The sequence below is a fragment of the Taudactylus pleione genome, unplaced genomic scaffold, assembly GCF_031769625.1.
Source record: "Taudactylus pleione unplaced genomic scaffold, aTauple2 ptg000136l, whole genome shotgun sequence".
Classification (NCBI taxonomy): domain Eukaryota; kingdom Metazoa; phylum Chordata; class Amphibia; order Anura; family Myobatrachidae; genus Taudactylus; species Taudactylus pleione.
In genome coordinates, this window is record NW_028284538.1 from 4,486,391 (window position 1) to 4,500,373 (window position 13,983).

The 13,983-nt window shown below is 41.0% G+C and overlaps 1 protein-coding gene across 1 annotated transcript in view; it reads left to right on the forward strand.

Annotated features, from left to right (window-relative positions):
- LOC148522929 (uncharacterized) overlaps positions 1-13,983 on the forward strand; it is a 107,847-nt gene that overhangs the window by 77,766 nt on the left and 16,098 nt on the right. Inside the window, exon 4 of the mRNA XM_088473569.1 lies at positions 11,499-11,555. Within this exon, the coding sequence (XP_088329695.1) occupies positions 11,499-11,555 (57 nt within the window). The remainder of the gene's footprint in view (positions 1-11,498; positions 11,556-13,983) is intronic.

Genomic DNA, 13,983 nt, shown 5'->3' on the forward strand with positions numbered 1-13,983 from the left:
TTTTTCAAAAAAATACAGATCCAAAACACAAAACCCAGAACCCAAAACACGGAAGGGTGGTTTTGGCAAAACCAATCCAGATCCAAAACACGAAGAAAGATCCAGATCCAAAACCAAAACACAAAACACGAAAAGTGGCCGGTGCACACCCCTACTCCAAAGTGATGTCGATACACGGGTGTGCTGTGCTGTCTATCCAGGGGTGTGCTGTGCTGTCCATCCAGTGTGCTGTCAATCCAGGGGTGTGCTGTCCATTCAGGGGTACAAAAAGTTAAAAACTAGATTTTTTTTTGTGCTGTACCCCAGTGTATTCATACAGGTACTGTGATGCTGCAGGCTGTACCCCAGTGTATCAATACAAATACTGTGATGCTGCAGGCTGTACCCAAGTGTATCAATACAAGTACTCTGATGCTGAAGGCCATACACCAGTGTATCCATACAAATACTGTGATGCTGCAGTCTGTACCCCAGTGTATCCATATAAGTACTGTGACACTGCTGGATATACCCCAGTGTATCCAGATTCCATATAATTATTGTGACGCTGCTGGCCATACCCCAGTGTATAAAAATAAGCACTGTGATGCTGCATGCTGTATCCTACTATGTTCACATAAGTGGTGTGATACGGCAGTGTCATTTGCAAACTAAAGTTAATAAAAATTAAAAAATATATATATTTGTTGTTGTACTGTTCCATCCAGTGGCTGTGCTGTGTTGTCCATCCAGTGACTGTACAAGAATAGGCAAAATAACCTGCGTGCCCACTTCTGTCACAAGAGTCCAACCAGGTTCAGCACACCCCACCATACACTACTACACCATATATAAAATATAGGATGGCCATAAAGCACTGGTATCTGTTTCTATGCTCAAAAATATGAAAAGTAGGCTCGCACATGGATAATATATCACCATAAGAATATGTAGATGTTAACAATGTGATAACTCACCTAATCTAGGTGGGTGACGTTCACTGAAAGCTATCCTCACTCTTCCTCAGAACTCCCAACCAGGGATTTGTGATCTCCCAGTACAGGTCTGGTATTACACAGAAGATATCTTAAATTTTCACTGGGATGGAGCCGGTATGTTTACCAACCTTGAGTCAAGACCTCAGAATATATAAACACACAAGGAATGCTCCTCATAGTGGTTAAAAGTTTACAAATAATTATTTTAATAACAAAATTTAAAACCACAACAGCAGAATTACTTCGTACCGTTAGGAGCCTTCTGAGAAAGGCGCACATATGAATGAGTTGTGATGGCAAAAAAGCACCCGGGTACACCACTTCCCCTTCACTATGTGGACCTTCACAGGATCTCTCATGCACCTCCTCCACAGAAGCGTTTCAGACGCTAGTCCTTTGTCAAGGTGTATGGGAGGCATGCCCCAGGAGACATATGTATACCCCTAGTAGATCATGTGATCTTATATCTCATTTGCATCTTACTTAACCTTCAGTTTGTTCAGTTTGTCTAACTCCATACAAAATGCGTATCTTCATATACATATGATGCTATAACATATGAAAATTGTATACTCAAGAGAGTATTTAAGTCAAAATATAAAAAAAAAATGCACATATCCTCTTAATGCAAAACACCTGTAAGCACCCCAAAACCCGGAACAGATGTCTCTGTTCCATTCTAAGTCCTTTTAAGGAAATAGATTATAGTCCGTTTTGTCCTTCCCGGAGTTTACATCATATTAACTTCCGTGTTCGGTATCGCTGACCTATTCGCCTCTTTGGAACCTGGTGATGACATCAATGCCACTGTAGGAATGAGGCTTGAGATGCTCACTGAAGTCCATGAGATTGGGTGGAACGATGACTTGTTCGCCTCTTTGGCGCCAGATGATGACATCAATGCCACTGTAGGAATGAGGCTTGAGATGCTCACTAGAGGCTGTGAGATTGGACAAAATGCCACCTCCTCCAGTTGTGTCTCTAAACCTACTTCCAGAGCGGAACTTTGAGATGCATATTGTTGGTATTGGTGAAACTCAGAGAACCGGAAGTTCCTTGTTCTTCTAACTGTAACGGGGACTTCCATATCTATGGATGTTAATAGCGTTTGTTGGTCTATTCTACCTTGAACTATTCATATTTGGCATGTGATTCATATTAAACATGAAAGGCAAAATAGAAAGGTATAAATAGTCGGTATAATAAAACCTTTAATATATAATAAAAATACATAAAATAACCTATTAAACTGTATATATATCTAATACTTAAATAATCTCAGGTAAGTATATCATATCAACAAGAGACCATTAGTTATTTAAAATATATATATATCAATAATAAAAATCTATTATACATGACCTATAAGAATCCTTCAACATAAATATTACATGAAACTTCATAAGATCATTGCAGGGTAGGTATTCTTTAATAATAAAAAAAATAAGAGAAACCATTTGGTCTCAATATCAACATATAAGCCCAAAGGGGCCAAAGTGCGAAGTTCAAAAATGATCCTCATTTCAGTTCTAGCAAGTTCCCCCTTTAACTTTAATACCACAGAAAGAGACAAGATCTTCTAACATACAATTATGTTCTCTTTTGAAATGAAATGAAACATTATGCGTCTCTAACCCTTTTTTATGTTCCTATAATGTTCTCCTAGTCTAATCTTCAACATTCTAGTTGTCTTGCCAATATGCTGTTTGCTACAAGAGCATTCCAGTAAATATATGCAAGTTTTTGAATGGCATGTAATAAAATCGAAGATATAGTATATCGTACCAGGTGAAGTAGATTTATACTCTGTCATATTGCTCATGGGTCTTTTACAATATTTGCACATCGTGCAGGACCCACATCAGAAAAAAACTTTCAAGTTTATAGTTTTTATAGAGTTAGGGCCAGTCACCACACTCTTCACTAATTGATCTTTTAGATTCCTAGCTTTACAGTAAAGGAATTGTGGTTTTTCACCTATGAGGTTCTGTAACATGGGTTATGATTTAAAATGTTACAATGTTACTAAATTATACCCTCTACAGCCTTATGTTATCCATGATACCGTGTGCTAAATGCTAAACTCAATATTAGGTTCTTAGTTAATGTAGTGTTCTTTTTCCCCTCTAGAATCTCCCCTCTGTCTTTTGTTCCCACCAACAATCTTGTTTTTTAAATTTGATTGGCTTCATACCCCTTTGAGACAAACTTATTTTTTAAAATTTGGATTGAACATAGGAATCATCTATGTTCATGCAGTTCTTTCTGATACGGTGGAACTGTCCTTTAGGGATGCCACCTAACCAGTTTTTGTGATAATTACTTTCATAACTTATGAAGGAATTACAATCTGTGGGTTTCATATAATTTCTCATTCTGATATCATCATCTTCAATAAAAATAGTGAGGTCTAAAAAATGGACTGCATGTTCACTTATATTGAATGTTAAATTATTGTTGTTGGAATTGTCATTTAGACGGTTACAGAAATTTGCAAGGGAAGCTCTACTGCCCCTCCAAATAAAAAATACTTTGTAGATGTATTGTACCCAGGACACCAGACTGTCCCCAAAACCATGCCTGTTCCAGACTGCCGTATTCTCCCAATGGGCCATGAAGAGGTTGGCATAGCTTGGGGCCAGTCTGGTGCCCATGGCAGTTCCTATCAGTAAATAGAAGGAGTCTAAGAACCACAAAAAATTGTTATTCAATATGAATAAAATGCTGTCCAAAATGAATTTCTTAAATTTTTCAGACATATCTTCTTTATCTAATAATATTTAGCTCCCACTATACTTTTATGATGTTGAATAATTGTACATCCACTGTAATTAACCAGAAGTCTGGTTCCCAGTTGATAGAGGGCAGTTGTTTTAGTATTGAGATTTTGTCCTTTAGATATGATCTAGTTTTGATAACTACAGGTTGTAGTAAATGATCTAAAAAGTGTGAGAGATTTGATGTGATTGAATTCATGCCTGCTACTATGTAACGTCCTGGCGGTGCATCTATGTTTTTATGAATTTTCGGCAAGATATACAGTAAGGGGATGGTAGGCTTTTCTATCTTCATGTATAGTTTTTCTTTATCATTAAAGGCCCCTTTATTAGTATATAAGGGTAGAAGTTATCCAAATCCTTTTCTATTCTTGTTGTGGGGTTAGGAGAAAATCCCTTCCCCAAACTCTATTTATTTTATTATTGAGAAATACTTACCCTGCAATGATCTTATGAAGTTTTTATGTAATATTTGTTGAAAGATTCTTATAGGTCATGTATAATACATTTTTTATTATTGATATATGTTTTAAAGCCTTAATGTTCTCTTGTTTATATGATATACTTACCTGAGATTAAGTATTAGATATATAATATAAGTTTAATAGGTTATTTGATGTATTTTTATTATATTTTAAAGGTTTTATTATGCCAACTAGTTATACCTTTCTATTTTGCCTTTCATGTTTAATATGGATCACATGAAATATGAACATTTCAAGGTGGAATATACCAACAAACACTATTAACATCAATAGATATGGAAGTTCCAATTACAGTTAGAAGAACAAGGAACTTCTGGTTTTCTGCGTTCCACCAATACCCCTAATATGCGTATCAAATTTCCGCTCCTGAAGTAGGTTTAGAGCCACAACCGAAGGAGGCGGCATTTTGTCCAATCTCGCGGCCTCCGGTGATCATCTTAACCCTCGTTCCTACAGTGGCATTGACGTTATCACCAGGTTCCAAAGAGGCAAATAAATCAGCGATACCTAACATGGAGGTTAATATGGTGTAAACTCTGGGAAGGACAAAACAGACTATAATCAGTTTCCATAAAAGGACTTAGAATGGAACAGAGACATCCATTTTGGGTTTTGGGGTGCCTACAGGTGTTCTGAATTAAGAGGATTTGTGCATTATTATTAATATTTTGACTTAAATACTCTCTTTTGTATACAATTTTCATATGTTATAACATCATATGTATATGAAGATACGCATTTTGTATGGAGTTAGACAAACTTAACAAACTGAAAGTTAAGTAAGATGCAAATGAGATGTAACATCACATGATCTACTAGGAGTATAAATATGTCTCCTGGGGCATGCCTCCCATACACCTTGACAAAGGACTAGCGTTTGATATGCATCTGTGGAGGAGGTGCATGCCCTGTTGATGACCATCAGAGATCCTGTGAAGGTCCACATAGTGAAGCGGAAGTGGTGTACCCGGGTGTTTTTTTGCCATCACAACTCATTCATATGTGTGTCATTCTCAGAAGGCTCTTAATGGTATGAAGTAATCCTGCTGTTGTTGTTTTAAATTTTGTAATACTGTAAAATAATTATTTGTATACTTTTAACCACTATGAGGAGCATTCCTTGTATGTTTGTATATTCGGAGGTCTTGACCCAAGGTTGGTAAACATACCGGCTCCATCCAAGTGAATATTTAAGATATCTTCAGTGTAAAGTCAAGACCTGTACTAGGGGTTCAAAAAGCCATGGTTGGCAGTTCTGAGGAAGAGTAAAGATACCTTTTAGTGAACATCACTCACCTAGATTAGGTGAGTTATCACGTTGGTGTTAACATCTACATATCCATATAGGGATATATCATCCAGTGGCTGTGTCCAACCACTCCCTGTCATGTCACAAACTGGTGCTGCTGTGACTACTCAGGCCATAGCCCACTATGTTCAGTAACTTTGCATAAGCACTGCGACTCCAAGCAGTGTCAGTTAAAAAAAGGTATAAAATAAAGTTTAAAAAATATATTTTGTTTTACTGTTACTTGTACTATTCTGTGTGCTGTACCACAGTGAGCTTGTTCATGTACCACAAAACCCTTTGAATCACCACACTGTGAGCTGAGCTGTGAATTTAAAAATGGATAACGATCAGTTTAGAAGAGAAGAGCAGGAGCAACAATCAAAGACTTTTGATGCAGCTGCTGCCACCTGTCATGATGATACTAGTTCTTCAACGTTATGAAATGCCGATGTCCAGGGGCAGTGTGGGTTTAATTCAGGGCACCTAAAATGAAATAACCAATATTTTACAGTGGTAAAGAAAAAAACATCAAAGTTTGCGGCAGAAAAACATAAAATTGCCAATATGCCATTCACCACGCAAAGTGGCAAGGAAAGGCTAAGGCCTTGGCCTTTATTTATGAGTGGTGGCTCTGCAACTGTCAGTGAGGTGTGCTCTTCTGCTTCTTATGAAGATGTAAGATCTTCTCAATCTAGAAGAGGTGTCAATAAATGAAAACCTCTAAAGGCACAGGAACCAACTGTTTGCTCAGAAACAGCACAAAGCCCTGAGGAAAGTCTAAGTGTGTTTGCAGGTGCAATGTGTGAGCTTGACCTCTCCAGTACTGTACTCGAAGAAGAGCCTTCTTCCACTATTCTCTGCAAATGTGGGGATGAGCAGCACAAGTCAACATGCTGACAGAAATTGAGGATGCTGCAGTGGAAGCGCAACAGGATGAGGAGGATATTTGTGTTGTTGACGCTAATAAGGAAGTTGATGATGAGGATGTTGATGATGAGGATGTTGTTTGTGTAAATTAGAAACCAGTGGAAACAGTTGTTGCCCATGATAAGAAAAAGCCCATTGGCATGCCTGGGCATAAGACAATAAAATCCACCTCTTATGTGTGGAATTCTTTCTACCCAAATCCAGACAACAATTGTCAATCCATCCATAGCATTTGTAAAGCCAGAGTAAGCAGAGGTAGGGACCTTAACCATCTAGGAGCATCCTCCCTGTTATGTCATCTGCAGTGCTTTCATCAAAGTTTTTGCCAAATTCAGAAACTTTGGCTAATAAAGTAACAACAAGCAGTCCAGCATCAGCTAGCTCCCTTCTCTCTGCTAGATCCAAGTACCTGATATCTCCACCACCAACTCCTTTGTCAACAATATCCTCAATCGTGATCGGAAGTAGCCCTACATCCAATTTGGTAAGGCTAATGGAGTCCCCCTCTTTCGAGGATTCCTCAGAAGATTCCTTAAGCGCTATGCCTGCTACTGCTGCTGCTGGGAGAAGATCTTCATCTCAGAAGGGAACTAAGAAAAAAAAACAAATGATCATTAAAAATCCTATGCAAGGGCGAGCAAATATGACAGCAGTCACCCAATTGCATAACAGATTACTGCCGCCATAGCATCTATGCTGGTATTATATGTGCATCCAATATCTGCAATTAATGCAGTGGGTTTTAGATAGTTAACCCAGATAGTTAGACAGTTTGGAGGCCCTTTCACAAACTGGCTTTGCTCTACAGATATGTCCTCTTGTATCTTTGTTGCGTACGCCGCAAATTGCACCACGCTGGTGCGATGCATACACCCAACAGAGGATATGCACACTGCATTCACACCCATGACTCCATAGGTTTACATGGTGTGATTGCAGTGCGTGCCATAGCGTACCGTAGCATATGCTCCTTTAGGTAATTTCATGGTGCGATGCGTGCGCATGTTTGTGGTGCGATTGGCAAAGACGTAGCAGGACACATCTGTACTTGAGCTGCCCATCCCCCAGTGTGTAAAGAGAAATAGTTTTTAGAACAGCTGGGAACCTTGTCAGTGATCAGCATAGAAAGCTACTTCCTCAAAATATGGAAAAGATCATGTTCCTCAAAATGAACTACAAAATCAATGAGGAAGACCTTTACCGCCAATTAAGTATAAAAAATGAAGAGGCACCTGTAATGTTGGATTTTTAGAATGTAAGCTCTTACGAGCAGGGCCCTCTACCCTCTTGTACTTCTCCCTACTTTAGTTTCATCTACTTTTTACTCACCACTAGGGGACCTAACACTTGGTTGCTTATGCTCTGTTGCTTATCTAGGTGTTATGGTTGCTAATGTTGCAATATATATTATCCATGTCCTGGTCCTGTATTGTATTGTTCTGTAAGTCGCTTGTCTACAACTTGTTTATGTACTGTGTAAGGCGCTGCGGAACACTTGTGGCGCCATATAAATAAATAATAATAATAATAATAATTCCAGTGGGGATGAATTAATATTGTGTGAAGATGATGTACACACTGATGAAGGTTAGGAATTGGATGATGATGGCGACAACATCTTGCCTCTGTAGAGCCAGTCTGTGTATGTAGAGATCATTGCCAGCAATGTCAGCTGCCCATTGGTAGTTTGTTTTGTGGGGGCCCAAACAAACCAATCACTTCAGCCACAATTGGCAGTCTCTGTTGCTGAAGTGATTGATTTGTTAAACTGTACATGTCCTATTTATATATAACATAAGGGTGGGTGGAAGAGCCCAAGGACAATTCCATCTTGCAACTCTTTTCTTTGCATTATGCACTGTTCAGGGCATTGCTGACTGTCTTTTTGCATAGATGACAAAATTTTTTATTGTTTATTAAACTGCCATCCTGTCTGCCACTGCAGTGCCACTCTATTTTCCTAGATGTGTCACATTGGAAGTCACACTGCCAAAGCCGATGAAAGTTTCTACATGTGGTTGATGAATCCCAAAAATGTCCAGAAATTGTTATGGCTATAGACAGCATCCCCAGTATGCCCCTTTCATTTTTTAAGTTGATTGGGTGGGCAAAACATGGCAGATTTTCAAATTTACACATTTTTTTAATTGCTTCCCCAACCAGTTGCCCCAGGACCCTGGTAAATTGATGTTTTTTTTTTTTTATAAATAACGATTCAGCTCAATAAATGCCTGCCCCTTTTGTATGTATATATATATGATTCTAAGCAAAATAACTGGATAATGTAAATGATGGGTGTCATGCGAGAGACCATAAATATGAGCAGCAGCAAAGTGCATCTTCCTGCCAGGATGGGTGCAATAAAGTGCGAATACAGTAAATACAAAAATTAGTTGTGTGTATTGGTCACATTCATACTTATATACATTGTACATACTGTGCGTAAAGCAGGCTGAGGTAACTTGAGGCATGCCACCCATTGTTGACAAATAACTTTCCAGTAGGCCCAGCAAACATCATGGATACTGGGAGTTGTAGTTCAGCCAGAGAGCTACAGGCTGCTTTCCTCTGATGTAAACAGGAAGTCTTGGTCCCATTATCCCCAATAACCTCCCTGAGCACAAAGCTATTGACAGTGTGTACAATTTAGCAGCAACTCCACAAGCAAGGCCACCACATTTCGATTAGATGAAAAAAATATACAGTTTATATGGGTTGCATCAATATTTAATCAGGATGTGGCACAAAATGGCTGCCCTCAATGTGTTAGCGAAAGCTTCTCTGCAGTTGACACTCAGGTGATCAGGTTTTAGGTGGTTGGTTCACATAGGTTTGGGCACAAGTGGACTTCAGCAAGCCTGCTCCCATATCCCCCTGAAGAGTCTCTGGGCCTGATTCAGAGCCGCTCGTAAGCGGCTGCTCGTTCGCTATGAGCGATGTTTGCACAACTGCGCATGCATATGGGTCGTAATGCACATGTGCAAACCAGTCATTGCGGTTGGAATCGTGCGCTTGTAAAACAGCGAGGGGCTGCTAATTTGATTGACAGAATGTACCGTTTGTGGGTGGTAACAGGGAAAGGTGCTTGAAAATGGGGGAGTGGAGATCCGAATGCAGGCATGCCTAACGGTAAAAAGGGCATTTAATGGGAGTGCATAATTAGTAAAGGAGCGTCATCGACCACGTCACTTGGTTGTCTTTTAGCCTGATCTGCTCGCAGTGATTGCGGTAGGAAAAACCTACCACAAGCACTGCGAGCAGTTCTGATGCCTTTCAATGTACCCGATTAATCTAATAAATACCGGAGATGACGTGTGATGCGAACGGCAAAGGGGCGTCTTTACAAAATAGTGAGCGCATTTTTCGTTCGCTCACTCACATAGAGGCGTCAACAAACCGCAAAAAGCGAGCGCTCAATTTAAATAGCCGGCCCTTTTTTTGGAACGACCGTCCGCAAATAGCGTACGCTTCTGAATCAGGCCCTCTGTTTGATGGTACAGACACTGCATAATATCTTCTGACAAATTACTGTATGCACGCGCGAATACCAAAACTCCTCCAGATCAAGGATGTCTTTCAGAATTGAAAAACTTGATCCTACATTGATTCTCCCTCATAAATTTTCTTCAGAATAAAAAATGTAAATAAATACATTTACAAACTAATCAATCCTTCCGTCCTTTTCCTGTCTTCAACTACTCCATAAACAATCTTGATTAATGAACACATTCTTGGTTTTAACTTCCTATGAGGTCATATAGTTTATTAAAATGCTATTGTGTCTGCTACTGCAGTGCAACTCTGTTTTCTAGATGTCCCATTTTGGAAGCTGAACTGCCACATGTTTGTGATGGGATGCAGTTTATAGAATAGCGGACTAAATGCCACTGGTCTATATCCCGACAGGAGAAGCCCGACGGCGGACTTAAGATAGGTGTCAAAATACTGATGCCTATCTTAATCCCGGTGCCAGAATAACGAAGGACAGCAGCCCGAACAATGTAAATTAAGGACGTCCTTAGCGTTAGCCATGGCGGGGGGGTAGGTTTTGGGACTGTAGTAGGGTTAGGTTTTGAGGGGGTGGTTAGGGTCATGCACCCCTGGGGGTAGGTTAGGCTCTCCCCCAGGAGGGTTAGGATTAGGGTGCAGGAAGGGGGGTTTAGGTTTAGGCACCCCTGGGAGGGACTTAGGGTTAGGTACAGCCCTGGGAGTTTTAGGGTTAGGCACCCCTATGGGAGGGTTAGGGTAAGGGGGTTAAGGGTACTTACCAGCCAGAATCGGGATCTCTTCCTGTCGGGCTTCTCCTGTTGGGATTTGAACAGCCGCTGGTATTTCATATTGAATTTGTTTGTGATGCCCACTGCTGTCGCATAGCTTAGTTAGCCAGCTATCTCGATGCAATTTTTTAGCCTAAACTGAATTAAGTCAATATTGTGAGCTGTGAGGTGGTCAAAATTAACTGGAAATGACTGGAAATTGTTATTATTGAGGTTAATATTACTGTAGAAATTAAAAACAGGACCAAATTATGTGATTTGAGACGTTTTTTATGATCTTTTAGAAAAGAATACAGATCCAGATCCAAAACACGAAGGAAATACAGATCCAAAACCAACAAAAAACAGGTCCAAGTTACATGATTTTAGCGGTTTTTTTATATATTTTTAAAGAAATTCAAAACTAAAACTTAAAAAAACAATACACTTGAGGGTGATTTTACCAAAAACAAGAACAAAATCTTTGATAGTGGTTTTGGCAAAACCAATACCAAAACATGGGGATCCACACACATCTCTATGTGCAAACACCTAAGTGTGTTTGAAATAGACAATATGTGATATAGGAAGATGTATCAAACCTTTTAAGAGGACAAGAGAAGTTGTCGATAGCAACCAATTAGCTTCTAGCTATCATTTATCTAGTATAGTCTATAAAATGATAAGTAGAAACTGATTAGTTGCTATGGGAAATGTCTCCATCTGTTTAGAAGGTTGTACATAATCTATGATTTATATTATATATAATTATTATTTTTTTGCAGTACATAATTGCAGGAGCTCTGACAATTGCAGCTCAGTGTAAGCCCAACATCTGCTTGGTGAGTTAAATGAATCTGTCAACTGTTTACCAATAGCTTTAAAAATGCCTGTGACAATGCGTCCTTTTACATTGTATGAACTATGAAGTCCCGGCGGCTCATATCCTGATGCCGACATCCCAAAGCGAGATGATCCCGTCAGGGCAGGTAATGACCCTATCCCTTCCCCTCTCCTCCCCTAACCCTAACTCTCCCTTAGTGGTGCCTAACCCTAACCTACACCGGGGATGCCTAACACCCCTTTACCGCACCCTAAATCTAACCCTCCCGGGGGGGTGCCTAAACCTAACCTTCCCCCCAAAACCTAACCCTGCTATGCTCCCTAACACTAACCCTCCCCCCGCGGCTAACGCTAAGGGCGCCCCGGACTTACCTCGTTTGGTCTGGCATCCTTCGGCGTTGCGTTATGATTAATATAGGCATCTGTATTTTGACGCCTATATTAAGTCCCTTGTTGGGATTCGGATGTCGGTATTGAGACCGGCATCTCATATCTACATCCCCTTTTAGACTGTGGCTTCAAATATCTTCTTTTGGTTGGCCAGGTCTGGGCTACTTGGCCATGCCGAAAGTCTTACTCAAAATTGTTTAGATATTGGAACAGACTGAGGAGTCTATTCGTCATCACTTAATTTATACAAAAGCATGTGAAAATTAACACTTTGTATAAAATAATTATGAGGGCCATTTATCAAGTTCAGAAAAAGTTTTTATTTTTTTTCCGCTGAACTTGATGATGTTACTGAACTCCATCCTGAGATGCCATTCAGCCCCTGATAATCTTCATAGGCTGCTGTTTACACAGCAGCCTGTGAAGATTTACAAGGTAGCCACTGCAGCCAGCAGAGGAATCTATTCAAATCCCTCCCTGCTGTGTCGGCACTGCAGAGCCCCAGTAGCTGAGAGCTCTGGGACACTGCAGACCTGTGAGAGACTCACCTGGCTGCCTGCGAGTCTCCTCCCACCCACTGCGCCGCTCTGGGAAGAGAGAAGACAGATGAAGACAGATGAGTTGAAGCAGAGAGGAGGATAATCTGGGAAGGGGACAATGGGGGTGGGGGGGTGAGGATAGACCTGACACTAGGGGAAGCTAAGGGACACAGCAGTGGTGGAGGGGGGGGGGGAGTGAGTACAGAGCCAACATTGGGGAAAGCTTATGGGATACAGCATCAGGGGAGGAGAGAGGACACGGGGCAAGTGGCTGACAGAGTGGACACCTGGGAGGGCCACACAGCAGCGGCAGGAGAGTTGGCACAGGGGAGGGGGCATTTACACACAGCAGTGGGGGTCACAGACATTGTTGGCTGTGGTATGGGGGCGTACAGACACAGATAGCAGCGAGTAAATCCATAGGGCATGGCAGTTATAATGGGAAAAAGTATCACTTTTCCAAAAAGCTGACTCAGCAAAAAGAGCAGCTTTTGGGAAGTTGTACTTTAGGCAGTGAGGCGTGATGAAGGCCTCCAAACAGTTTTTTAAACTAACAGCAAGTTTAAAACATAATTTTCACAAACCAATTACTTGGACCTGCTTCACAAATCAGATCCAAGCATTATCCGCCCATTAGCCGCCCCATCATACAGTACATCTCCCCCTATATCTCTCCAAGATTTTATAACTCTCAAGAAAATGCATGATGAAGAGGTAGCAATGGGGGCCATCTCATAGTACTATTTAAAATAATTAAAATATATCTCACTCACTTATACATACAATTTCATCAGAAATATAAAAGAACTGAGTACTTGTTGCCAGGGCATCCACTGATGAAGTCCTGCATGATGAAACACTTTAGATCAGGGGTCTTCAACCTCTAAGGCAGTCTGGGTCACATTAAAATATTCAACGAAGCCGAGGGCCACTAAGCTATACTGCGGTATTTAAACTCTGCCCCCTCCTCACACAATTATAAACCATAACTGCCCCTCCTACAATTTTAATTATGTCCCATAACTGCTCCCCTCTGCAGTGCCCTCAGTAGTGACCCTTATGCAGTGCCCCCAGTAGTGGTCCCCCCTATGCAGTGGCCTCAGTAGTGGTCCCCATTATGCAGTGCCCCAAGTAGTAGTCCCCCCCTGCTCTGCCCCCAATAGTAGTCCACCCCTATGCAGTGCCTCCAGTAGTGCCCCACGTAGTAGTCCCCCCTATGCAGTGCCCCTTATATAATGCCCCCAGTAGTAGTCCCCCTTATACAGTGCCCCCAGTAATGGTCCCCCTTATGCAGGCCCCCAGTTGTGATGCCCCCTATGCAGTGCCCCTGATACAGTGCCCCCTGTAGTGGTCCTCCCAATTCAGTGCCCCCAGTAGTGGTCCTCCCTATGCAGTGCCCCTTATATAGTGCCCCCTGTAGTGGTCCTCCCTATTCAGTGCCCTCAGTAGTGGTCTCCCCTATGCAGTGCCCCCAGTAGTGCCCTTTATATAGTGCCCT